The sequence below is a fragment of the Neodiprion lecontei genome, chromosome 6 (genome assembly GCF_021901455.1).
Source record: "Neodiprion lecontei isolate iyNeoLeco1 chromosome 6, iyNeoLeco1.1, whole genome shotgun sequence".
Taxonomy (NCBI): domain Eukaryota; kingdom Metazoa; phylum Arthropoda; class Insecta; order Hymenoptera; family Diprionidae; genus Neodiprion; species Neodiprion lecontei.
Window position 1 is genome coordinate 6215755 of NC_060265.1, and position 27538 is coordinate 6243292.

At 37.1% G+C, this 27538-nt stretch overlaps 4 protein-coding genes across 14 annotated transcripts; 2 read left to right on the forward strand and 2 right to left on the reverse strand.

Moving 5' to 3' along the window:
• The first annotated feature begins 1349 nt into the window (after positions 1-1349).
• LOC107218524 (immunoglobulin superfamily member 10) lies at positions 1350-4001 on the forward strand. 2 transcript variants are annotated; one of them, XM_015656426.2, is made up of 3 exons: positions 1350-1651; positions 2197-2322; positions 2442-4001. In XM_015656426.2, exons 1-3 carry the CDS (start codon positions 1634-1636, stop codon positions 3501-3503), a joined length of 1206 nt encoding a protein of 401 aa, XP_015511912.1. In that variant the 5' UTR covers positions 1350-1633; the 3' UTR covers positions 3504-4001. The 2 variants fall into 2 exon arrangements, with proteins under 2 accessions (XP_015511912.1, XP_046599183.1); XM_046743227.1 differs by lacking the exon at positions 1350-1651 and adding an exon at positions 1667-2080.
• Positions 4002-5047: 1046 nt separating this feature from the next.
• Positions 5048-7299, reverse strand: LOC107218530 (NADH dehydrogenase [ubiquinone] 1 alpha subcomplex subunit 9, mitochondrial). Its single transcript, XM_015656432.2, has 7 exons — positions 7168-7299; positions 6768-6976; positions 6361-6654; positions 6104-6270; positions 5863-5991; positions 5599-5785; positions 5048-5498 (listed from the first exon to the last, which is right to left on the reverse strand). Exons 1-7 carry the CDS (start codon positions 7205-7207, stop codon positions 5310-5312), a joined length of 1215 nt encoding a protein of 404 aa, XP_015511918.1. The 5' UTR covers positions 7208-7299; the 3' UTR covers positions 5048-5309.
• Positions 7300-10116: 2817 nt separating this feature from the next.
• On the reverse strand, positions 10117-21281 carry LOC107218523 (zinc transporter 1). 8 transcript variants are annotated; one of them, XM_015656422.2, is made up of 9 exons: positions 20721-21175; positions 20102-20529; positions 13258-13464; positions 13030-13134; positions 12642-12943; positions 12299-12552; positions 11715-11893; positions 11498-11584; positions 10117-11223 (listed from the first exon to the last, which is right to left on the reverse strand). In XM_015656422.2, the coding sequence occupies exons 3-9, from the start codon at positions 13444-13446 to the stop codon at positions 10816-10818; spliced, it is 1524 nt and encodes a 507-aa protein (XP_015511908.1). In that variant the 5' UTR covers positions 13447-13464; positions 20102-20529; positions 20721-21175; the 3' UTR covers positions 10117-10815. The 8 variants fall into 8 exon arrangements, with proteins under 8 accessions (XP_015511908.1, XP_046599385.1, XP_015511907.1 ...); XM_046743429.1 differs by lacking the exons at positions 20102-20529; positions 20721-21175 and adding an exon at positions 21268-21281; XM_015656421.2 differs by lacking the exon at positions 20102-20529 and having other exon boundaries at positions 20721-21176.
• Positions 15380-27467, forward strand: LOC107218525 (protein SPT2 homolog). Of its 3 annotated transcripts, XM_015656428.2 has the most exons (8): positions 22146-22216; positions 22348-22527; positions 22765-22911; positions 23251-23380; positions 24968-25125; positions 25230-26205; positions 26372-26584; positions 26882-27467. In XM_015656428.2, the coding sequence occupies exons 2-8, from the start codon at positions 22474-22476 to the stop codon at positions 26965-26967; spliced, it is 1764 nt and encodes a 587-aa protein (XP_015511914.2). In that variant the 5' UTR covers positions 22146-22216; positions 22348-22473; the 3' UTR covers positions 26968-27467. The 3 variants fall into 3 exon arrangements, with proteins under 3 accessions (XP_046599380.1, XP_015511914.2, XP_015511913.2); XM_046743424.1 differs by lacking the exons at positions 22146-22216; positions 22348-22527 and adding an exon at positions 15380-15502; XM_015656427.2 differs by having other exon boundaries at positions 22171-22527.
• The last annotated feature ends 71 nt before the right edge of the window (positions 27468-27538 follow it).

Genomic DNA, 27538 nt, shown 5'->3' on the forward strand with positions numbered 1-27538 from the left:
ATCAATCGCTTTGTAATCTCAATTGCCTGTCACGTATTTCTCGAGTGTGACACGATATCGAAACCTCAATTAAATATTTGGTACGAATACAATCAGTGAAGATACATAAAACATGATCTTTCACGATTTACTGAGGCAAATGAAGTCCGGATGAATTCTACCCTAGTTTTGCTGTGAATTTATTACCAGTTGCCCTAGTTCCTTATAATACGATACATACTGCAGTAACTCGTACCTATGTATGGTAGGGTGGTCCTCATTTAGAATGTTGACGAATTTATTCCGGATCACCCCACCAAATAAACTATAAATAATTCAAAAACAATTCACAATTTTTTCCAGATTTTTATATCAACTGTAACTGGAAGGATTTCCCAATTTAAAATACACGTATTTCGAACACGTTCTTAGTATATATTTTACTGTAAGAGTAATAATGTTCGAAAAAATCCATGAATGTGAGGTTCTAGTGAGCATTAGTGCTTCTATCTGAGAAAAAATTCACATCATCATACCAGGTAATATAGACAATTGCATTTCTTATAAATAAAAAGAAAAAGTCAAATTTCTAGGGTGTGCAATTCGTCGAGATTGGTTGGTATGATGATGTGAATTTTTTCTCATATAGCAGTACTAATACTCACTAAATCTTCGCAATTACAGATTGATTCGAACATCGTCACTCTTACAATAAAATATATGCTGAGAATGTATTTGAAACAGGTGTATCTTGAATGGTGATATCCATCCATTTACAGGCACGGCTTAGAATTGATATAAAAATCTGAAAAAATTATGAAATTGTTTTGGAATTATTTATAGTTGATTTGGGGGGTGGTGCGAAAAAAAATCATCAACATCCTAAGTAAGGATCACCCTAATGTATGGATATACCTTTATTTACACTGCAGCATCGTTATATCACGACGAGATGGCTGTTTTCCGAGTATTTGATTTCAGACCTTTAGTACCGATGGCGATTGACGCTGTAGTATCCAGACATGATACGAATATCCCTTGCGTGAAAAATAGTATAAAAATTCTACGTTCAGAGCTCCATATCGGGTGTGATGATCGTAAAATGGTCACGACTAGTTTATATTTTCCGCAAGCACCGCATTAGGAAAAACTTGTAATATCGACCTAAGCGTGCTGTACGATTGACGCCGCGATATTGAAATTAAACATCCATGATAGCTGTTGCGTAGGAAATTTATGATGTCTAATATAGTACAAGTTAAACGTATGCAGCTTGATTCGCTAATTAAGTGACATTTAGCATTACTGCATGAACAGGGCGAATAATTATGAGCTTGCGCACAACGACGAAGGTAAAGCGAAATAAAGCAGAGCCGGTGTGCAGCCGGGGTTGTGTAGGCGCGGCTGGAAATCGCTCCTGATCATTAAGCTCAGGGGTAATTTGAGCAGAGCCGAATCGAGGCCAACAGTTTCCACAGTTGATCCAGTCCGACGACTGGCTAACGCCTCTGCAATCACTCGTCTTAAGTACGACTCCTGAAGATACGATTTTGCGATTTCCTATAAAAATATATTATCACTGCTACATATCCCAGTCTGCAATCACTGAACCCCTGATGCAAAGGCATGCGCGTTATCGAAGAAATCGGAATTAATGGATTGGGGCGCGCAGGTACATATCATATACCCTTAGCATGCTTAGTTATATTATAATACTGATTTTACGGATTTTAGATTTTACCGCTTTTACCAATACATCGCCGGCGCTCTTTAACACTTGATTAAAACTCAAATTATATATACAAATAATCAAACCAACCCTCCAATTCAGAACTTACTCGATCCCAGTTGTGTTTTCAATTATGAGTAATGTATTACATATAATATAACGTAGCTGGAATTAGTTTTATTCATATGAGAAAAAAAGAGGATATAAAAATATTGGTACACATACTCAAGGATCTCATTGACCTAATTGAATTTTTGTCACGATAATATCGTGAGAATATTAGAAGAAAGAAGTAAACAACAAATATTATTATCAGCAATTAATATATAGTACCGGATCAGTGTATTATGCTACCAACTATAAAATTTTCTGGTAATAAATGTTCATTCAAATTGATACCCACACTGCAACAAGCTGTGAAAAAAACGAATACACTTCAGTGTATTCTTGCCTCATGATATTGATTCAAATTCCTTCTTTTTGTGCAGATATTTATGCGTTACTCGCTATGCCTGGCATTAGTGAGCTTTCCGCTCGCTATGCAAGAGGAGACGACGGTATCGAATGGATCGACGAACTGCCCTGCGGAATGCATCTGCCTATCACCGACCCAGGTAATGATGACAAATAGTTGTTGAACATTTGATTATTGTACTTCGATGAATGCTAATGCTAGAGCAACGAATAATTTAAAAATGAGAATCTATTTTCAACTTGAACTGAAATTTGGCAGGTGCTTTGCAACACAGGCGGCTTGGTGGAAATCCCTACCCTTCAATTACCGCCAACAGTCGAGGATCTTTCTCTTACCAAGAATGATTTTCCAATAATAAAAAGTGACGCTTTTTCTGGGCTTCGAGGTTTGCGTAAGCTGAGCTTGGATGGAAATAATATCTCTTCGATAAAGCCCTTTGCTTTTCGTGGTCTGAATAAGATGCGAGAACTGTCCATTCAGCACACCCCATTAGGATTTATAGGTCAATTTTCTTTTGCCGCCCTGCAAAATGTCACACTTTTATTTTTAGCTCACAACAAGATAAAGTATATCGAAGGATATTCCTTTGCTGGAACTTCCAACATTAAATTAATTCTATTGAGTAATAATCCGCTGCACTCTATTCAGAGCAATGCGTTTTCTGGCCTGACTAACGTCGATCATTTAATTTTTCCGTCTGGTATTCGAGTCATTGAACCCGATGCGTTCAGCGGATTGCAACACGTTGGTTTACTCAAATTAACTTTTATGGATTTATCCAGTTTAATGCCGTTCACGTTCAGAGGGCTGAGCTTTGTTCATGTAATTAACATTCAGGAGAGTGATCTTGGCGTCGTAAGGAAAGATGCATTCTCTGGGCTGAGTCATGTAAATAATCTCAATATTTTGAAAAACAAAATCGATGTTATCGAACAGCTTTATTTAACATCTGATCTCGCTATCAATGTATTGAGATTCCATGGTAACCACATTTTAGAAGCACCTCGAACAGGTGACACTTTGTTGGACATTAATACTATAAGCGCGATCGACAATCACTTTCCATGCGATTGCCAGATACACGATATTCTGGAAAGTGATTTTGCCACCAATTCTACCACTGAATTCCAGAAACACAATTATTGCATTTCCCCAATTGAGTACAATGGTAAGTTAATGAGCTTCGTTGATTCAGAAATCATTGCAAAATGCCACGACAAAGTAGTTAAAGGTAATTTAGATTCTGGGGCGGAATTTACATTATCAATATCGATACCATTCCAAATTACGACGATACTAGCATTTACTACATTTTTATAGAAAGTTACTTTCTATGCTTCAGCAATCCGCTTTTTAAGCTAACGTTATCAAAGTTCACATTTTCTAAGAAAAAAAAAGAAGACTTTAAGTATAGAAATATTGAAATTTCTTGCAGATATGTATAAGCTAGGAATTTATCCAATGTCCAGAAAGTAAATGAAATTAATTGTGATAGTATTGTACCCTTTTAGACAGAGCTGAAAATCAGTCAAAATATTGGCAGTCCACTTGCCAACTAGATATAAATTTTGGCACTGTCCATTCCTAAGTAAACTTACTAAAGATATAAAATAAGTTATCTTACAAATTTGTAACGATTATTTAAGACTGGCGAGAACTTAACTAACGATAAGTGTGAGCTTCAATAATTGGTAATGATTAAATATTTTTAATACCCATTTTAATTCATTCATATTTCTCAAAAGCATTGCAATCACAGCGATCACTTACAATTACTCCATACAGCGAAATTCGAGATATTCCAAAAAATGTAGTCAATCGACCAGCAAAAATTGCATATTGTGATGATTGAAATTGTGCCAAATTGTAAATAAATGTTTTCATCAGAACTTGGTACAATTACCAGAGTCATATCAGGTAGAAAGCTTAGTTGCAAGACTATAAATTAACCCTTTCCGTGCTTGTTGAGAAAACTGTCTGCTTTCAATCAGAATAATCATTGACAAATATGTGTTTACGTGTACATTGTTCATGCAATTTACAACAATTCTGGTTACATAAAAAGGTGTACTAAAAGTAGTATAAGATAAAGTAGTAACTGTCATATTCTCTTCTGACGTAGTAAGATATAAGTTTAAGAAATAAGTCAATTAAAGTTCAAACTCATTATGTACTAATAAACTCAATTTAATTTCCACTCAGTAATCGGAAATCAAAGGAATATCGTCAATACATAATGTTCTAGCGTGTCACAGTGTTATTGCAGTTTAGCTATTTTTATGCCAAAATATATAGTACTGCACTTTGATCATTATTATTGGTAATTTTTGGGGAAAAGTATTGTGGAAATTGAATGATATATGTGAATGCTCAATAACTATTCTTGACTATAAAAAGTTCTTCATTTTTACGATAACCTCTGATGAAGAGTTTTGTTTGATTACCATTGTTTTACGTGTTATTAATTTTTTGTATATATTATGAGTCTATTACCAATAACTATAATGAATATCCTGTATCCATATCTATGTAAAGCATATACCATGTCGGTTATTCGTTTCTAGTATCAACCACGGAGATACTGATACAAGCTCAACTTATAAATCGCGTAATTACCGAATAACAATCATTGCTCATAGTTAAGTCATTCTACCTCGATTTGATTCACGTTGTCTTTAATCGAGTTCAAATTTCATACAGGCAGAAGTGATTTCTCAATTTCGAATTATAGTTGCACGTTAAATCAGTGCTTATCTAAAAAGTTAATGTGAACGTATATTCTGTGAATGAATTTTTTTTTAAACTCATGGTAAAAAGTGTCAAATTACTGGTTGCCTGCTTACGTTGGTACGAGTCGTCTACCGTTTGATTAAGCATTGTATTTTATTGAATATTAACAAGTGTAATTTTCATTTATATGACTTTACAATGTAGTTCTTGATAAATAAAATAATTGCAACTGTAGCTCATTGACCACAGGGAAATTTCAATTTACTATACATACCCTATACAAAACGCGTTGGTTAGAAATCCTCTGATGTAAATAAGCATAGAAGAATTTTATATAGGTACTAACACTGTATTGTATTTTGTAATTTACATTCACTAATGATCAATGACTCAATTCTAAGCAAATTGAATTGGAATCGTTTTAGGTGGATCTGGTGTTGGGAATTCTCCAATTTCGGGCTTGTAGTACGGATATGCTACATAAGGCTTCACTTCCCAAGGTACTTGATCTTCCATTTCAGTAGGTGTTATTCCAAGGTCTTCTAAATCTGGTAAACCCTGGATTAGTTTGTCACTAGTATGTTCCTGAAAGTGACGATTAGTCATTTTTGTGAAAAGGAATAACTAAATTACAGGAGCGTTGATGATAGATAGAAATCTGTCAATAATCCAAGTTTATACCCACTATTTCTATTTGCTCCCAATGCAAGTTCCCGAACGGGTAACTAGGACTGAGAAGTTCATTAGCGTATATTCTGGCCATGAAAAATGGGTCATAACGCAAATCGTATCTGGAATATCCCCATGATTTATCTTTTCTCATTACTGCAAACATCCAATCAAGCAGTTCCGATAGTTGATACCGCTTTGGTCTGAAAGGTTAAAAGATATAGTTCATGTAATCAATTCCATTTTTGAATTCTGTGCATTTTCACCATGATTAACATACCCAACAAATTGATAAGTTTTTCCAACAGAATTAGGATCTCTAATTGCCGCTACTATACCAGCTGCAACATCAGATACCGCAACTGGTTGTTTTTCAGTCGCTTCTCCTTTCTTCCACAGAGGTAATGATCTGTAATAAAGGTTTCACAGTAGATAATTAAATGTATAATTATTTAGAGAATACAAAAACAAATTATATCCACCCAGATGAGTTGTAAGGTAGCCCATACAAATAATTTCACCTCAAGAAGGATCTCAGAGGATGAATATAATATTTGATGAAACGATCTTCTTGTCCATAAACAACCGAAGGTCGGATAATGGTAGCTCCAGGAAATTCTTCTTTGACGGCAAGTTCACCTTCTGCCTTCGACTTGTGAAATCGAGAACCCCGACTCAGTACGATAGGCTAGCGAATGATAGAAATAAAAGTCTTTTTGCAAGAAATGAAACAGAAAGACAGAAATAACTGGTAGCGGAGAGTAAAATTAAGGTATACCGTAGGATTTAAACTGGCATTCAGAGCAGACAGGTGAATGAAACGCTCAACACCCGCCTCTTTGGCAAGCCGTGCAAGTCGCCTGGCTCCTTCCACATTTACGTCATCATATTTGAAGTTTTTCATTTCCCACTCACGACCAATTAAATTAATCACAACATTCGAATACTTAATACATTTCCGTATAGAATCTTCATCACGCAGATGAAATGGGTGAAACAAGACTTGGCCTAAGTCGCCCGTAACTTTTAGTCGCTTGACATCATATTCATCTCCGCGATAAGGAAGAATCATCTACAAAGTGATAGAGATGAGAACTAAATCCATGGAAATTTGTTTCAGCGATAGAGTATCTTTATTTTCCAGATAAACAAATGGAACGGCACTTGTGTCGGGCAAACTTCTACCTGGGTGCCTATCTTTCCAAGCTTATTGCAGACATAACGACCGAGGAATCCTGTGCAGCCAAAGACTGTGCAGACGATGCCATTGAACGAGCTGCGCCCTCCGGTACCGCGTTTGAAAGAAGCTGGATTGTCATTTTTTATCAACCTTGGAGAATCAGAGTAGCAGCAAATCTGTACAGCGACGCTGGTAGAGCGTACCGTTTGTCGTTCTGTGCAAATAACAGTAATAGTTGATCAGTCGATATGGACAACAAAATTGTTATTAGTTATGTAATTGAGCAGCATTCTAGCTGGTTGGTAACTGAAGAAAGGCGCATGGTGAGAAACAGAGCGAGGAAAAGTAAAGGTTCGTATGGCCCGGTGCAGAATTTAATCGTAATGTTGTTATTGCAAACCTTACTTGCGATTCGAAAACTACTTTTTGGTATCAAAGCAGCCATCGTTCACTTTTTGAGGTTGGAAGATAATCCAACCGGTGAATGCGTAAGCAATAGATTAACTCACAGATGCGTGTTCACGGCAAATCTCGAGTCAGAATATCCACTTTCCGCCACCTGGTGGCACGAGCTCTGATCTCTGCGATGCAAAGCTCTGTAGACTTTCTGTCGTGTGATCCGTATCTATGCTCACGTCAATGTCGCCGTTCTGTTGTTTAGGCAGGTTATAAGTTGGCCAACGATGAGGTCTAAAAATTAAACATTTAAAGGGAAAAAAGGAATAATCTCTTTTCTCTCAAGCAATTATTCTTCAGAAACAACAAACAAACGTGTTGTACCCAAAGATACAAGTCTACCCTGCATTCGGTAAATAGCTATTTTATCATTTATCACGTTTCTACTTCAAATTCAAAATGTCAAGATTCGTATTATTCGCAAATCGTGGCTCGACAAGCGCTCGTCAGTTGATCACGTGATTCATCAGTGGCACTGATTTCTGTTATATTCACTTGCAAATGGTGAGTTCGTAGTTGTGATTAGAGATCCTCGGTTGCGACTTGTTCCGAACGGGGTTATTATTGCCGGGTATCACGAAAAGACGAGATAAGAGAGAGCTAATTGGCATCCAACCGTTGCAGTGTCCCAGCATTTTGCTGCCCGTGAAAATCTAGCCTTACTATTACGTCAGGCGTCAAACAATTACTTTTGAAGTTGTGCATTAGTCAGTTCTGCTGTGGCAGCAGGTCCGGCAGCTTGAACATGCGTTTCAATGCCCGGCTTATAACGCATTCGGCAGTGTATGTTCGTTCCTAAGGCCTATAATTACATGATTCAGTCGTTTAGTGCCAAGTTTTTTTTACAAAGGAGTGCGTCTGAAGGTCAATTGTTTGTTTCGGCACCGCATGTGACAAACGCTGGTGATGTATTTCCGGGACTGAAGACTCTGAAGACGGGTAGTATTTGGCAGTTATTTCTGGAGCGTCGACGCGTGAGTTGCGTACATACTTCTTGTCATCGGAGATTCGATCACTTGATTTTGAAGATCTTGCGTGGATGTAATAATTATTGCCTGATCGATTTATTTAATTGTATATGATACGTGATTGAATATGTTTAACATGGCGTGTGACGTTAAGTGCTGAACAACAAGTGAGTTATATCTCGTGATTCTGTGCAAATTGTTTCGAAATTACTGTGCACTTGTTTTTCTACCCAGCGAAACCCTCGATGTCGATTGGAATATAAGTGCGAGTGACATTGAGAGCGTATTTTAATCATTCACCGTGTTTAGTGCTAGAAGTTAATGTGAGTTCGATGACTAACCATCACAGAACCTAATCAATGTACGTTCCGCCAAATTTCTCGTTATATTCAATGAATTTTTTCTGCTTTTAATCAATGTTTCGCGGTATTCGTTTCGCGGAAAAATAAATTACTACAATACGACATTTGCGACAAGTGCGTGTGCAGTGTTACAGTGAAAAGAAGACTTCCTCTCGGAATGCAACTGCAGTTGCGGCGGAGGGAGGCGGGTCAACATCCTGTAGGCGTTGGGCGATCGGTGAGCTTCGCATGCGTTTTGTACCTCGACACTCTTTCAGTTCACGAAATGGTCTACTATTAGCAAAGCGAGTATTGTAATACTCACATCTGCCCCTTCCGTATTTACTGTCTTGTGGTGAGGCAGCAATGATACGAAAACACGATGATGTGTCTACATTTGTAGCTCAGGGATTAGTAACATACATGCATGTACATACATGCCTAATATACCTTGCCGTAGTACATTTCGCATTTAGAAATTTAATGTATGTATATCGTACTCATGCATGCGTCATATACTGTTGCACATGCATATACTCACCTGTTGCGCCTGAAAACGTCACGTCGAAGAAGATTGCCGGCAGCCACACCACCGAACACATTTCTTACTGTGTCCTTTCCTTTTGTATCTCTGTAGAAGCAATTGTTTCAACTTTCTCAACTGTTGAAAGTTGTAAAATATACTTTGAAGACTGTTATTTATGTATACATATATGTATGTATATTTATTGACTATTATGAAGAGAGATTCTTTCATTTGGTATTGTCACGTGATATTTGATTGTTCCAATAATTAATCAATGCCTCGAGAATTATCTGATTTGCTCTGAACGGAAGCAGTGAGTCGAAAAGATTCTATTCATATCGGTGATTTAAATACCCGGAATGGTCTTCATTATTGGGACAAGTCCTTCAAAATTCATTTTGCGGTTACCGTATCTACAAATCAAAATGAACACTTGTGATACCAATTAGATATATGTGTAAAATACTTATGAACATTAATTTGTATGTGTTTATTGCGGCTTTTACGCGTCTCTGTGCATAGTCGGTCATTGGTTATGCATTTTCTCGTTATCGTTTTGAAAGACCGATATTTACCTTTGAGGTTTAACCCCGCTATTAGCGCGCGGACTTGCTACTCCACGGTTCTGATGATGAGACTAGCTTATACCGTGGAAATTCGGTGCCGTAATGAAATCAAAATTTGGTGAATTTGTTGACGATGTTTCTGCACAGAATTTTTCTTGCGATTAAAAAACTATGGTGAAGTATTATTCTTCGTCATGTTTTTAAAGATGTCTTTTAGCCCTGCAACTGTCGGAAGTGATTTTTGTATGTACACCAAAATGTGACTGAACGACAGAAAATTCAGTGAGCTTCAAGATTACGAACACGTGCAATTTTGTGTGAGGAATTTTACGTAAGTGTGTACATTATGAAAAATATTTTTAATCAAAAATCGCATTGCTATGCTAACTTATTTTAGTAACATATTGCATTTCATTACACACGTACCGGAACAATAATAACGATTTGTAGCTAATCTTCATTTCCCAGCAAGAACAGTCAATCGAATAGCCAGCTTATTAACAATTAATAAATAATACTTCATTATTCACAACGTTAAGGAACACTTTCATCTCTAGCCGTTCGAATTAAAATCCGTCGACCGTTACTTAATCGTAAACGTCCTGGGAAAAAATCCCACTATGAGTTGAGATGTTTGCAATACAAGGCGTTTGTGAGTTTTATAAAGTGAAACTTCAAACATACATTAGAATGGAAAAGGTCATTATATTTTTGAACTATCAATTCGCTTCCTTTTTACAGAATAAAATTTCACTTAGTCTATGATTCAAAAAAAAATATTCACGTAGGTAGGAAGGTAGGTTTAATGCTTAGATGATGTACGTGATACGTTGCAATTCAAGGCTTATTAGTTTAGCTCCGCTCACTTATGGAATTAACTTCCATTGCACAATGTATCGTCCGAAAGTTTGTGTAACGCAAATTTTTGCACAATATACATGTCAATACTTATTCGAAATCAGGCAGTTCTACCCGTTGCTAACAACTGAAAAACTGATCCGTCATGCGTTTGCAGATTTATCATCAAATGTACAAACAAGTCAGCGATTTCGCTCATCAATTGCTCATAATTTCACTCATCCATCTCTTCTAGGCGCGGTTTGCAACTCCCGTTTGATCGAGTCTTCGTGAAAATCAGACTTTTTGAATAAACGAAAGAAATGAAAAATAATGAAACCATTACTTCTTCGGTATTATTATGCAAATCCACTTGTACAGTTTTCGGAAACTGATTGAAGTACCATTGTGTCTTCGATATCAACATTGCATGTTTCCTTTTCCACGACTGCTTTGCTCGTGTTCGTTATATCTTCTGAAATTTTCTCAACGTTTGCCGAATCTGCTTCATTTCTAATCACCACCGTCTGACTAGATTCGCAGGAATATTCGGCAGTGTGGGGGGTGAATCGTTTCAAGCTTATCGGCTGTGAGTCTGGGACGATTTTTTCCATTTCAAACCTCCTGTGTATCCCCTGACGGTTTGTGCTCGTTGGATGGCCGGAGTCGCTGTCGAGCGATATATCTTTCGAGCAACACTGAGACAGGCTGCAATTTTCACCTCGACATTTGATCAGACAGTCGATCTTCTTCACCTCTGGTTTCACCTGAAATTTTGATTCACGTATTATGCCGATGTCTAAAAGAATCAGATTGAAGTTGGTAACGCTATTGTAACAATGCATTTTTAGAGGCAAAAAACTCGTCAATACGCAACTTTGGAATACAGCAATGATAAAACTATTTTGCAAATTCAACTAGTTGAAGGATATATCGAAGTTGAAAGTCGGTTATTTTTATTTCAATGTTTCGGAATCGTCTTGGAGAACATGAGGATGTTATAATGTTATAAAAATATGATTATGTTAATAGATTTTTTACTTTTTGAAATTCCGGTTGAATTGTAACCTGCGTTATTCCCATTTCTACGAAAAACTCGGTCACTTCGTGTCTGATACATGCGTACATCTATAAAATCAAAGATTCGATATTTAAATTAAATCATATTAAACTTTCGTCAAATTATGAAAGTTTATCAGTCATTCCCAATGCGAATATAAAATCTGGGGACGTTTTCATTGTAAGTAATGTAACTTGCCGTTGGATCGATGAATATTATGTGGGCCGTAGATATTATTTTATCACCCGTCAACTGCCATACGTGTAAATCATGGACGTTCACTATCCCGGGAAAAGCTTCGAGCAGTTCCTTCTTCAGCGATTTTATGTCAATGTGATTTGGTATTGTTTGCAACAAAATCAGGCCGGATGCCTTCACTGTGGAAATAAGAAAAAGAAAAACACACGATCGTTGAGTGCCCTAAAAAATCTGTGAGAAAATAGGAAGAAGAAGAAAAACTGTTGAATTCAAGGGGCGCTTCACCGGAGTAAAAATTAATACCACGATGACTTACATTTTGTAGAGGGATTATAAATTATACTTCGATTACGTGACTTATCATGATTTCTAAAATTTCACGTGATTTCTTAAGATTACGAAGAGATTACTGTAATCCTAAATAAGTTCTCATGACTATCAATGATTGCCTTGATGACCACTAATGCAGAATTTCATTTTAATATCACTGATTTCAGAGTGATTTCGAATGATATCGACGCCTCAATCGCTTCGGTGAAACACCCCTCGGTTAAATTTTGCATCGATTACCTAGGTATACTCACTGTACGGATAGCTGAGAAATAAAAGAGAGGTCGATGACACGATGGCGATTATCGGATCTATAAATTTGCCCACGTAGGGATCCGTGTAGTAGACGGCTAGCGAGTCGATCATAACGAAAACGCAGCCAAGCACGTCTCTAAAAATACCCCGGAATCCTGGTCTTCCTGGGAACCTGATTGCCGGTGTACAGTTTCGCGTTTCAGACGAAGCTAATCGCTGCTCGCCCGCCGGAATGGAAGCTGGGGCGATTTTTCTGCAAAAATTTCCGCACGCGGTTTATCGAAACGATCGTTTTCTATCATCGACACGCAGATTGGGGACTCGGGTTTGACGATTGCCTACTTTTTCATTATCACATCGCCGTTCTTCGTGACCTGAAGCGAACTTCCGTGGTAAAACGTGTATCCACCGATCATGATGTAGCAAAATGCATTCAGCAGAATTCCCACCGCTCCGATGCCGAATACCGTAAGTGGCTGGTGCAGAGCGTCCAAGTGATCGATGTGCAACAAAGTTTGAACAGACTCGACCAGCTCCGAGAAGCAAAACGAGCCCAGGCACACGCAGCAGACGAGCATTGTCAGGATGTTTATCCTCGCCCAGCCGAAAGTGTTCTTCAGTCTTTGCTCCGATCGCGATTCATGCTGAATTATTTGCAAAAAGTTGAAACACGCCGAGTACCTTGTTCGGCGTATCCGGCGTATATCCTTAAAAACAATATCACACTCACCTTCACTTTCGCCGACAACGACGGCACTGAACCGGTAGAATTTTTCCCCGAGATAGCGACCGCCGAATTTTCTTCCTCGTCGTTGCTGTTCTCGCGATTGCTGTACTATATAAAAATGCGTTTCGAATGAAACTATTTTTACAATTAATTCGACACTAGCCATTTCCGGGTAACTCGAATCAATCGATACGTTTAAAATATGTATTAATAACACATTGCTCGGCTTACTTTTATCGACGCGATGCAGCCGATTAGCGCGATGATGTTGCATAGCATGTAATAGGTGTTCACGAGAAGTGTCAATCCGTGGGTGAAATGGCTCACGATTAACTCGACGATCACGAAGGCCGTCGTGAAGAATAATACCAGGTAGATTTGCACAGGTTGCAGCTTTCGGAACCACTCCTTCACCGCCATCGTTATTCTGTGATGATTCTACAGATAAAATAACAAATAAAAATGTAAATCAATTGCAAAAATCGAAGATCAAATAGCCGGTCAAATGAGTTGATGAAGATCAAATGAGACGACGCTCTGCGAATGATTAAAGAGTTCGACGTTAGTTTGAAAAAATCGCGCTTCGAACACAGCTGATTATTTCTATCAGCCAACCATACCGTAACTTATACATCACACATATGCGTGTTAAACAGAGGATATTTTCTCTCTCAGTATAGGCAGGTGGGGATTTCAAGGCGCCAAGATTTTCTAATAATACAACACATCGTTGTTATAAATTTGTGTTGTCTTACGAGCACGTGGGTGTTTCTACACTCCCCACTCTCTAACTCCGGATTGAAATAGAGACAATGACACGCATTTGCCACGTGTGTCAAATCATCGTATCAACGCGTTATCCCCGGATTTTTTCTTGCTAAATACTCTCAAATTTCGAACCTTTTCGAATAATCGCGTAATTCTCAGGCGTAATAATATTGCATGTTCGATTCTGTTACATATATTCATTTTCTTTCCTCTCGGAGACAGATTTCTAGTAAGCTGAAGCTTTTATGCATAACAGGTATATCACTTATACTCTCTCTATACTATTTATATTATATGTATATTTTATATACAGGTATATACAGACGTCTTCTGGAATGCATGGAAATCGCGATATCATTTGCCAATCGTTGTCAATGCTAATTTTTCTATCAGTGGATACAACCGTCGTGATATGTAATTACGATGACAGTTATACGCTTGCGACAATCAACCGATTGGATTTACGGAACTGCCTGTATGTGAGGCATTCCACACCAAACCGATCAGGGGGCTATTCACTCGTAAATTGGGTTATGTGTTTTTGGAAGTGGTAAAAAATCAAAAAAAATCTTAGACTCAGGGAAGGGTGATTTTTTTGTACACTCTACACGATACTTAAGAATAAATAAAATCACCGTTGGGGTTGGGATCAGACGTAAGTCGGCTTGGGGTGGATTACTCGTATACTTACAATTAGTTGATACGAGATTCACCTTATTTTTAGTTTCAATTTTCTGTTTTAATTAAATTCGAAAGTAGGATAGGTACAATTTGTCGTCGAGAGTTGACGAGGTGGGCGTCGTTAAGTGTCGACTGTAACGATGAGCGTTTATATGAAATGTTAAAACAGGCGATTCGCACGGTGAGCGAAAAAACGGAGCAAAAAACTGGTAGATGTACATTCAAAAGTACAAAAGTCGTGTGCGTGGGAAAGATGTCGCTTTCTCGAATTTTTAACACGCAAACGTGCAATATGTAAATGTACATGTGACGGGAAATAATTTATACTCGCATATTATGTATGCATACGTGTGCGATTATATGTACAAGTGTATTGTATCGAACGAAACCGAAATTTTGTTTGTTCGAAAAATATTTATTATAAACGATACAGAAATACGTATGATAAAATGGATATTTTTAACGAGGTCGAAGTTGGTAACCTTATCGTAACGAAACATTGGTAAAAAATCACTATTTTCATATTTTTACAATGATTTTGAAGGAACTAAGATCGCGAAATATAAGTATGTTTTGTTTTATTATGATTTACTAAAATTCGAACAGTTCCAAAATTGCGAAATAACGCTTTTCCTTCACCACGAATCGTTACGGTATAGTAACGTTACTTACTTCAGCAGGGTTATTTTTACCTGCAAGAAATTAAAGGTGAAAAAAAAAACCATGCTCGACTGCACCCTCGAAGATCGATCAAACATCCTAACTACGCAATCGCTACACATACCTATAATTACGAATTTTCTCTTTTCTCCGTGTTCAACACATATAATACAATACAACTGCTTATCCAGCATATACCTACATATAATATATGGTTTTACATGGAAATATGCAACCATGAGTCGAATTATCGCCGCAAATGACGACCGCCGTGCACATTTCTGCAACTTACCGCAATTGTAATTTTCTTTCTCCGTCTTTCTACGATTACTTTCGCCATTCACAACAGAACTACTATCCTGATCATGTAAGTATCATAATATTGACTCTAAGAATTATACCTCACGTGTTTCCGCTGTTGTTTCTTTGACTAATAAATCATCGCACGAGTCCAATGCTCCGCGATATTGACTCTGCGTGTGTGTGCGCCTGTCTTTTTTTCTCAAATTTTGGGTCAATTCTTACACGTTTCTTATATTCATCTTCTTCTTAACTCCGTTGTACCGAATGCAATTCATGTTTTTAACGCATTTGTATCGTTACAATTATATTTGCAATCGGCTAAAATTTCTCACCGATATTCTTTGTTAAATACGTAAATAATGAAAAACGATAGCTTCACGAATGTGATTGTCGTTGTATGTTAATATAATTAATTGGATCACAATTTACATTACATGTAAATATACCAACTTACCGCTAGATTATTCCACAATCAAATTTTAATACGGTAATGGAGTTATGCGATTAATTGTTTGAAAAATCTTTCACTACCGTTTGTCACTTTACTTTCACTATTATTTGTTGTTACGTTATTTTTTTATACTCGCGAAAAATTCAGAACATACTCGAACCTCGACGATGCAAATCCCTTGTGTTCGGTATTGCTTCTGTTAAACTGTTGTAAAAGTTGTCATCGTTCAAACCGATATTACCTCGAACTCGGCTATCTTTCGAGTATTGCCCCTCCCCCATCTCTCTCCCCCTCTCACTAACCACCACAATAGTAACTATCCGATGAATATTTTTTATGTATAATACACTTTGCCCAATAATATAACCCTTTCAGTCGTAGTGGTGTATAAACATTCTTACCATCTATTTTATATCCATTTTTTTGGATATTTTGAGAACTGTGTAACATATTTCTTTGCTGGATTTTTTATATTTCTGATAGTATATTGATAGATTTTCAGTACACGAGAGCAATTGTTGTGAAATAATGTAAATTATTTTTTATAGAAACAAATTGATTGAAAAAATTCGTGAAAATTTAAGGAACAGTTCATTTCCGAGAAAGTTACTCTTCTACATATATACATGTTTTGCATCAATTATAAGTTTTCGAGGTCGCCGATTACGAATCTGAAAGCTGATTTTAGAAGTTCAGTATGGCGAATCCAATCAGCGACCCGAAAATCCTTGCATAGAGTTTTTTTACCGTATTCTATAAAATTTGAAATTTTCGTACGCCATATTGGATTCGCCGTTTTGAATTTTGGAAATCTGGTTTCAGATTCGTAATCAGCGACGCCAGAAACCATTGAATACTATCTTGTTTCAAAGGTGCACTCGGCACAACAATGCGTGACTCGAAGGAATAACGATAAACTTACAATAAGTCGCCGTTCCAGCTATTCCAGCGTTGTCTTTTAAAACAAACGAACTAACAAATCATTTCCTAAACGTCGTTTGATTAAATGACGCCTGCATCCTGCCGTATCTACGTTACACACAACTACACATTAACTCGCATCCACCGCCGCTCGGGTTTAAAAGTTTAAACAATGATGTGTTACATACAAATAATGTGTAACGCGGATTTAAATAAAAATTCTCGAATTGAAAATAATCGTGAACTTTCGAAGAATCGTTGGGTTTGCAAGCCATGAATCGTCTAAGCTGTTGCATATTTTGTACCATACACGGAAATATTTGTGCGTCACAGACCGCAACGAGGCGAAGAGGGTCCGAAGTACGAGACTTGATGTACCTTTATATACCCTAAGCTGAGAAAAACTGTTTACTTTAGTCAATATTTATATATCTATACAGACATAATGCAAATAACAAACACATGCATTCGATTAAGTACGCAGGGTACGTTACTGGTAGAGAAAAAAAAAGAAAAAAGTAAACCGTTCGATTCCATGCGCTCAGGCAGAAATTAGCTGGCTGCATCTTAACTACATCCGTAGCCAAAGGATGTCCGATTTTCTGATTTGTGTAATATATGTACAATAATCGCGCAAGGACGTGTCCCAATTGATTATACAACATGAACTTATTGATTGCAAATCACCAGTAAACTGATTACAATTATTATTTATCTTGAATTTATCCGAAGGTTATATTTTATTATATTGTACCTGATACAATCCGCTCTTCGATAATATCGCGGAATTTTTTTCTTCCGATTTCACGGTCATGACGGGCACGGTATTACAAACATGTTGTACATACGTGTATAATTTTATTGTAATTTTCAAATCTTTTGGAAAATAATTGTGTAATAGCTGTTACATCCCGCAGTGCGACGCGTCATGTTTATTCATACAAGCTCATACTTCCAGTATCATATGTAGTTTAATAATTTCACCATCGTTACTGCAGACCCAACCACGTGTCTGTGCGTGTCTTTCTGCATGTATACCTATTCAGAGTTGAGCGTATGGCACCGTATTCGTACGAACAAAAGGACGGACGTGTTAACAAACCGAAAACCGTGAAGAATTATAACGCAGTAGGTACATACGTGTTATGTCTGTTTTATTATACGAGTGCTATTGTCGAAAGCGTTATCAAAATTGTGGTCTTATTTGATCAAGAACCACAATTCCCGATCGTTTGATTCTTTGTTTGTTTATTAGACCTGTGCGGCAACGTGTTCGATTGAAAAGCCCGTTTCCGTGATATTATTCTATACGCGGTGTTGAAATGCTCGATGTATCACGTTGTACATCGAATTAAGTAAAATTACAAGTATTATAGATTGTCGCGATTACTATATCGGGAGCCGTATAATATGTCGAGAGGCAAACATCGTCACATGCAGTGTATGATTATAATTGTAAAAACTTGAACTTGTTCTGGTTGTTAAACCCGGTATGATAACTCGCGGGTCAAAGGGCGACGCGGCATTTTTCTACATGGGTTCCTTTGAACTTGAAACGATATTGTGTACAAATTCATCTAACAATGAGCTCATTATTCTCTTCGTTAATCCAATTAATTAAGATTCATGTCAGGCAGTTGGTTATCAATTTTCAAATGAGGCTAAAGTCAGTAATGCTATTGTAATGATGCCGAAAAATCGTTATTTCAAAATTTATTGCAGGAACGTTTAAAAAAATTGAAATTCAATAAATCGTAATAAGGAAAAATGTATTCATATGTTGAGAACTTGGCTACTATAAAGTCACTGTATAAACTTGCAAAATAGTAATTTTTCCCCCTGTATAACGTTTCGTTACGTTAACGTTCTTAACTTCAGCCTCATATATTTACAAAGCGTATAATATTATTAAAAAATGCCATTGTAGCGTATAATATTATTAAAAATTGCCATGTCTCCAATCATTAACTATATCATAATATTACATGCAGGACATTCATGTCGTAAGATCACATATAATAATTCCACACTTTGAGCTGATTGTTATATACTATACATACGGGTTGCACAGGTATGTGCAGCGTCTCGTATCGTCGGCTGGGAGGAAGAACGTGGTGTTGTCTTAGCTTTTTCACGGCGAAGCCGAAACAAAACCTTCTTCCACCCATCCGATGACATGAAGTATGTTGTCATTAGCAGAAGATCAAGGCTGTAGCTGTTCTCGTTGCAAGTCGGTGTAATTATTATTTCATAGTCGTGCAAATCCCTGATTACAGTTCACTACACTGTACTTGTACACTGCGACGGATCATCTCGCTGCTACGGTAATCATCTTATTGAATTAGCATAAAGCTGCAGAACATTGGGACGACAGATTGACGCGACGTTTTATAAATCACGACTATAGGTTGTATGCAATGCAACTCTGTATTCATCGCGTCTCTTTGTACGGACGTGCTTATACCTACACCTATGCGTGCAATAGGTACGAAGTATATATAGCTCTAATTGTCCCGGCGTTGGTTGTGAATATCCGGGCTTAAATCATCAAATGGCTTTAGATTGGCACTTATGGAGTTGATTGCGTAGTGCGGAGACTAGTAGAGTTGTGCAGTTCGGCCAACAGTTTCGACTGTTGAAATCGTTTAGGAAAATCGCTGTCTGAGAGGCTGATGAAAGTTTTTCTTCATTATTGTTATTATAAATCGTACAAACGAAAAGAAACTGCAGTTTTTAGAATTTATTACCGGTGCGTTTAATTGTAGTTAAATATTGATGCGACGAAGGAACGTTCTCGAATTACGATATTGAAGTTAGTAACGTTATCGTGACGATAGATTGGAAAGAATCTATTTTATTTTCAATTTTATAACGTCTAAAGGAACTATGGTTTCAAAATATGAATATCTCTCGTTTTATTTTACGGTTTACTAAATTCCAGACGTTTCTAAAGTCGCGAAATAATGCTTTTTTTCATTTACACGAATCATTCCAATAACGTAACTAACTTTAATGTGTCTCCGTAAAATCTCTGAATTTAATTCATAATTAGACGATCGTCCAAAGCAAGTATTCTTTCAACGGAAGTTTGATATCATTTGAAGCCTGTTTTCATATTTAATTGAGTCCAAAATCTTAGTATTGACAATCTTTGATACAACTCGATATAATCGCAACAATTAATCAGTTGTATTATCAAACGATTCGCTTCATTGTATCCATGGGTGTAATAATCGTGCATGGTAATAATGTTTACGGGGAAGTGATGTAGATCGAAAGTCACAGCAGTACCTTTTTATCCACCTCGCGAGCTGGTATTGCAGTACGTCTCGATCGAGTTACTTTGCTTCTTTGGGATGTCCGCAACGCAACGTGTTGCAGCTTCGCAGCTCTTGATAGGAGCTTACAAGTTCCCGCACTGGTACTCGATCCGATTGAAATGGTAGCGAGGAGAAAAAAAGCGGTCGCCACTATTCTAGTTATCTCGTTTATCAACGGTATCTCAATGAGTATAGTATAGGTACCGGTATCTCGTGTTTCTTCATCTTTTTACCTTCATTGTCCAGCGCAGATTCTTATCTACATTTTTATTATGAATTTATTCTTATAAAATACGAAAATGGGTTGAGGTTTCGCACTAATTTTCAGCATATTATTACTCTTGATATTTCGTTGAATCGGCACTGCTGCTGCTCATGCTGCAGCATCGTGACATGTACCTGCGTAGATTAGAAAAACAAATTTCACCGTATAACTGTAAATTGTGAAGTGTGGAGCTGCTGTGGAATAACAGGTAGTGAATAAACTTCATGAACGTCATTCGCGTTGCGTGTGGTGATGAGAATTCAAATTGTTATTCCAGTTCATGATTTATGTATGTTGAGATTTTTGTATGGTTCGACTTTCGTACCGTGTGGATTCGAATCATACGGATGGATTTTTACGCACGATCGACGATCGTTTCCGTGATCAAACGCGTACGCATTTATGGGATAGCTGCTTTCGTTTTAAACTGAAGTTTAAGCAATTATCCACCGCAGGACGAAACAAGACAAAGAAATTTATTATTCAAACTATCCTCACTGTCACACTTTTCAAACTGACATTGCTGTTGCACGTTTTTCTTACATTGGATAGACTAAAAATTTTTGAGTTTCTCTGCAGATTTGAATAAAAATAGATCGCGGAAAGAAACGTTTGAACAAGAGTCTGTATTAAAACAAGACGCGGGTTTATATCGCCGTTCGCTTTCCAATGTTTTGCATCGATATGTTTATTACACGTATGTTTGCAAGCCTCGTGCTCCCGAGCGTGGAAGCACAGATCTACGGATCTATTTTACTCTGGCGGTGCTCACGGTAGACTGAAGAATGATTCAGCGCGACAACCTCCTCTTACTTCCCTAGATACACGCGGCTTATCCTCGATCATCATCGTATGATGCGATCTCTACTAACCGTTGTACATAGAAGGCGATAAGCTGGATGATAATTCGGGCTGTTATATTTCATCAGCATGCAAAAGCGAGACCCCCTTGTCGCAATTATTTTCTCAATGGGTGCTCAGCGGACGAGAGTTCCATATGTATAAAGAAGGAAGTAATAGAAAGAATAAGCGAGTTAAGAGATTTCAGCATAAAATTAATCCGAAATTATCGAATTACAACAACCAGAGACAGAAAAAACGCCTGTTATGGAGATTACATTAATTTCATTATGTTTTACTCAAGTATTATACTATAGAATGGTCAGTTTTAGGACTAATGTTTATTATATTGCTTAATTCGGAGGTTCTGAGCGTTGTATGTAGTATGTTAAAATCGAATTCTCATTAGAGATTACATAGATCACTACTTTAGTGATGTTTTACGAAGAATACTTTTATTTTCTGATCTTAAGTATATGCATATTTTCGGACGATCAAGTCAAATTAATTGGTATAACGGCTGCAATCCTATTACCGACGTGTAAGTTAGGTTGCCCGACCTTCAGGCGTATTGTCTCGATCGCTTTGAATGTGAATAGTAATAGCCAATTCATGCAAGGATTATTGTGATATACGAGAGGACGATTCTGATCCATTTTTCAGCGTGGAAACAATCTCGATAGGTCTGAATGTCTGCCAAATTTAAAAATTCCAAAACGGAACAAATTACGAACATCCATTGGTTCCGTCATGCTAAATACGGCAGAGTGTTGGACGGTTACCGACATACGCCTACCGATCGAGTACCCTGCAAATAAGTTTCGTAAACCTATTTTGTGCCAGAAAGCGTTACCAAATCATCGACAGTCTAGACATTTCTTGTATGTCTATGGCTCAGTCACTTTTATTTCGCCATGTTTCCGCATTCGCTTTCTGCAGCAGTTTGCTTTGCACCCGTACGGAAGATGGCCGAAGTCTAAGGTGAGAAGACGAGAAAAAGAATCTGAGAAAAACAACATAAATAAACGGTTCATCGCAAGTAGCGAGCAACGGCGCTAATAATAATAATCGGAAGCGAAATAAGATTCAGTGAAATCTTTCGGTGGTTTCAGATAATGTTCAAATCAAGTAATCGCCGTTCTTGTACGCGATACAATTGATTGTTCAGACGTTGGAGAAATTAACCCAGTGAAGTATCGTATTTGCGGATATTTTTCCACGTATAAGCGCAAAGGAAAATGGATTTCGGAACATTGTTGAATGTAGCGCAAAAGAACGAAGGTGGAAAACAGGTATCCGTTTTGCGTACATATGTAACTCGGAATTATATCGTTCACTGTTGGTGGTTAGACTCTGAAATATCCACACAATCCTGCCTCCCACCTTCTCTCCCTTCCCATCGTCGATCTAGATTCCCTGATTAATCATTAACGATTGCTTACCTTTTTTTTCAACAAATTCTATTACTTACTCTTCTCAACCCAATTAATGCTACCAATCGGCTAATTATCAATATGCTGTATTTACAGCCGGTCGCCTGTTATCAGACAAAGTTCACGCCGCCCAAAAAACAGTCCAAGTCGTCGAGCAACTTATCGTCTAATATTAAAAAGTTTCTCGCCAAGAAAGAGGAGGAGGAACGACAGAAGGCTTTAGATGCTAAAAAGAGAAAAGAGGTATACCGATATCATTTTCTGTCATATTCTTCACAAAGAGTCTTATCGTTGCAAGATTTGCCGTCACTCATACCAACGGTTGTCTTTGACTATACGGCTTATCGGTTAAGTGAAAGAAGAAAATGAATCTTTGTTTTCTTTCGTCGTTTTGATAATATTACAGTAGCTGTGATTATTGAGAAAAGTACAAAAGTATGTGCACATTTGTTGCACTTGTCGTATTTTCAATAGTTTTCCACCTTGTATCGTCAATAATTGAAATATGTAGCAGCATGTCTGATCATCTATAATTGTGAAATTTTTCTAATACTCGATGTTTTATTCTTTGCTTCGTTTCAGAATCTTTTAGCGTTACGAGATCACAAGGCTCAGAGTAGAATCAATAAGCATTTAAAAGTCTGTAAAGCTGCTAATAAATCTGTACTTGCAGACGCTATTGATAATGACAACACGGCCGTTACTATGGCAGGTATGATATAACGCTATTGTGTTGTATTGCGATGTAGTAATTGATAGCCTTACTGATGGGGAAATCCAATGAAAAAAGTTAACGCAAAAACGAATGAAAATCAGATAATGTGTGATTGCACACATTTTATGACAGAATTTTCGGCACTGCTTATTGCTCGAATTACAAATGTAGTATGATTCGTAGCTGATAATTAATTTTACAGCTCATTGCTATAATTGACCTGTAATGTATACAAGGCGAACAAGTCTTCGTATATTCTAAATTTTTGGCCTGCAGAGTCACATAGTTTAAACAATCTGTTGATTAATATCACTTCAAATTATGTGTAAAAGCACAAAATGCATTAAACGTTACCGATTGTGAGATTGACGAATGAATTTTCTCTCTATTGAGGTAATATTGATCTTAAGAGCTGTATGTGTACCGAAATGAGTTTCCAAGAGGTATGTTTCTAACATCTAGTTAGTGAAAAGAAAGAGAGACAAAAAAGAAAGGGGAAATAAAAAACAAAAGCACAAGAAATTACAAGCTTGGAAATAATTGTAGTAAAAACTTTTTAGTATTGTTTCCTACATTATTCACCCGTAACGGGCAACGTTTTTGCCCACAGGTAATAAACGAATTATAGTGAAAGTGATACAAATGAATAAACCCACCACCCATAATTGCATCAACCAGAAAGAAATGATTTGCTGGATTTTACACAGCGGAGAGAGGATTCTGAGGGATATATTAAGGTCAGATAACTAATTTTAGAGTAGTGTAGAGGGTTTGAAGTATCAATTTTCTTCCGCCATCCCATTTCTATCATCCCTGAGAACAGAAACTCAATACAACTAATTGCTTACTATTAACAGTCGTCCATTCTTTTGTTTCTTGTGAATTTTATTTTCTCGAAATCCCCGGTAAATTTTTGTCACACGAAAACAAACAATCGATTTATAGCATTCGTCTCGGTTGTTTATACCATCGTATAATGTCATTACAGTTCAAATTCAATTTCGTTTTCGTCATCTGTACTTGCTTTGTAACACACGTAGGACTTCAACTGGTAACTTTTGTCTTTTCCTTTTTTTTTTTCAAAATATTTGAACTGAATTAACGTTTGGTGTTTACTGTATTGGACGTACATATGACTATTTGCTGCTTTAAGTTAACCAGTGTTGAAATTTCATGCAATGTGCGATAAAAATTCATATTCCCATATCGTGTAAATATTCTAAGATTGCTTGCTCTTGCACGTTTTCTCTATAAGTATTTTATAGTTCGTTGACTTAAACTTTGAGCAAGTCGAGTCGAGTACCAATAGAGAATATTGAAATAATTTTGACAGAAGGTGATGCGTTCAGAATAACCGGTTGTTGTGTAACAATGTGATTAGAAGCACTACCTCTTGGAATCATTTGGATTGACGGGAAAATATTTGGGCTGGAAAATGTCAATCTTAAGGTGATTGTAGATTCTTGAAGCTTAAGTTTTTCGCAATAAACTCTTAACAGCTGTTATCGTAGTAGCAAGTTCGATATAGTGCAATGCTTTTGAGAAGGAAGTGCTGAACTTTAGACTATATTTAATTAATTATAGGCCCTTCTCAGCCGGATGAGGATGATTATGGTTACGTATCTCAGGAGGCTTCGGCTTTTTACAATCAGCTTATGAACAAGTATAAAAATCTGCCACAAGAAAAACCATTGTTTTCCGAAAGTGGAAAGAAAACCGTTAAGGATATCGCGACTACCAAGGTAAGTAAAAAACAAAGATTAAACGTTCGATATTTATGTTCACTAAATTTCTGTTCCCTTTTCGTGATTTGTGTTTGGTAAAAACTGGTCAATCAATCTGACAGGACAGAGTAAAACAAGCACTGAAACAACAAGAAATAGAGGATTCCTCGGGTCATAAACGAAAACGAAGATCTCAGGTTACGAGTGGTGAGAAAGAGTTATCGATTCCTGAACCAGATTCTAAACAGGAAAAGGAAAGAACAACAGTGCCTGAAAAAGAAAGAGACGAAAAACCGAGGCCTAAGAAAAGACCACTACCTCCGCCGATGGATTTCATGCAACTCCTACAGATAGCTGAAAAAAAACAGCATGAGCCCATTGTATTAGAGACGAAACCGAAACCGACGAAAATTGAAGAACCTGAAAGATTGATGACCAAAAAACAGATGAGGGAACATCTCAAGGAAAAGGAATGGCGGGAGAGAAAAGAGCAGCGAGATCGTATGAATGAAAATTCGAAAAATTCTCACTCTCCAGTAAATTCTGGTAAGACTGCCAAACCCGCGGTTAATAGAATTCCCAAATTAAACGGTACAAAAAGTGTACCGAGTTCTAGCGTTACGGAGAAAAATACCTTGACGCATAAGCCGCCCATAGGTACTATTCCCAAGAAACCGTCTGCAGTCAGTGATAGAGTCGGTAATCATAGCAGTAGTAATAAGCCTTCAGAGAGAGAAAGTAAGCCTTCGGAAAAAGACAAGCTGATCGAAGAGCGCAAGAAAATCGAAGCTGAAAAGAAATTGCTCGAGGAAATGCGTCGCAGTATAGAAGAGGAGAAGAAAAAGCTGGCACTTGGCAAAGTTAAAAGAGTGGAGGAAAAAACTGTGAACGGATCGTCGAGTAAATCGAAAGTTCCTGAACAAAAGTTATCTGGAAAAGATTCGAAACTTAGACAGGCTCTCAGACCCGACGCAAAACCACGACAATTCCCTCCTGCTGATATCAAGTCTAGACAGTTTCCACCACCTGATGTCAGACCTGCGAGACCCAAGCAATTCCCTCCAAAGGATGTGAAACGGAAACCCGTGGTCAAGAAACGTGAGATAGTCTTTCTTCTAGTTTCACTTGTGACATTGGTTGGACTTTTGGTTTTATTTTAAGCTCCATCTGACCGCTATCTTCGAAAATGATATTTTAAACACTCATATCTTACCTTTTTGGCCGTAGTGTAATCTATTCTTTTGCAATTCCTTTCCCACCGCAGGACGCATTTACGATGACGATTCTGAGCACGATTCAGAGTTGGATGATTTTATTGATGATGGGCCGGGGGACGGGGCGGAAGATTATAGTAAATATATTAGTGAGATATTCGGATATGACAAAAGTAAATACAGGGATCTTGACGAAGACGACGCTGGTATGGAAAGCAATTTTGCTCAGCAACTCAAGGAAGAATACGTTTCTACAAAAATTGGTAATAACCCTAAATCTGTGAAATATTCTGCTCCTCTAACAGATTTGCATATAGCTAGTAGTCATAGCCTGTTCTTAATATATTGAGCCTCGTTGATCATTTTCCATACAAATATGAACTGTCTGTTAGCAGTTCTTAATTACTTTGTTTCGTTGCTAATTCTTCCAACTTTTATCCATGTAGATTTTCCCGCGTGCAAACACGTGGTTGTTGGATGGTTTCAGGAATTTTTATTGCTTCATCCATTTTTTATCTGATCAGTTTTGCTCGTGTTAGACATTGGGTGAAAATTTTCAGGCATTATGGAAGACTTGGAAGATATACGAATGGAGGCGCTTGAGAAGAAAAAGAAGGCATTGGTTAAAAATAAGAAGCCAAAATAATGGAAATGAAAAAGGAGCGGCGTTGAAGGCTGTTGATAATTATTGATTATACGTATGACGAAATATTTTCGTAATAGTAAATTATTCCATTATTTTATGATTCGGAAGTGTGATGATGAGGCGGATTGAAAGCAGTCAAAAAACCTTTACATACATATTATAATATATCTCGTAGTATGTTACAGATAAACATATATTTATGAACATCCAGGATGTGAATTGATTTGCGTGTGTTGTATATAAAAAAGACGGTGATGAATGTGAAATTTATACGTTATATAGTACATCACAGTTATATTGTATAAACTAGACAATAGTATTCAATGATCTACTAAATCGATTCTCACGCGTACATGATTTTCTCTTTGCATTCCTCACAGCCAACGAAAATATTTTAGATTTAAAAAAAGAAACAAACTAAGGATAGAAAAAAAAAAATTATCCAACAGTAAGACAATAATGATAAAAATACCCGACACAATTTGCTTACACGATTGTTGCATAGTTGAAAATTTGGAAATGCTACAGCAAACATACAGGTATAACAATTAATTGTTGTGGTAGAATGAAA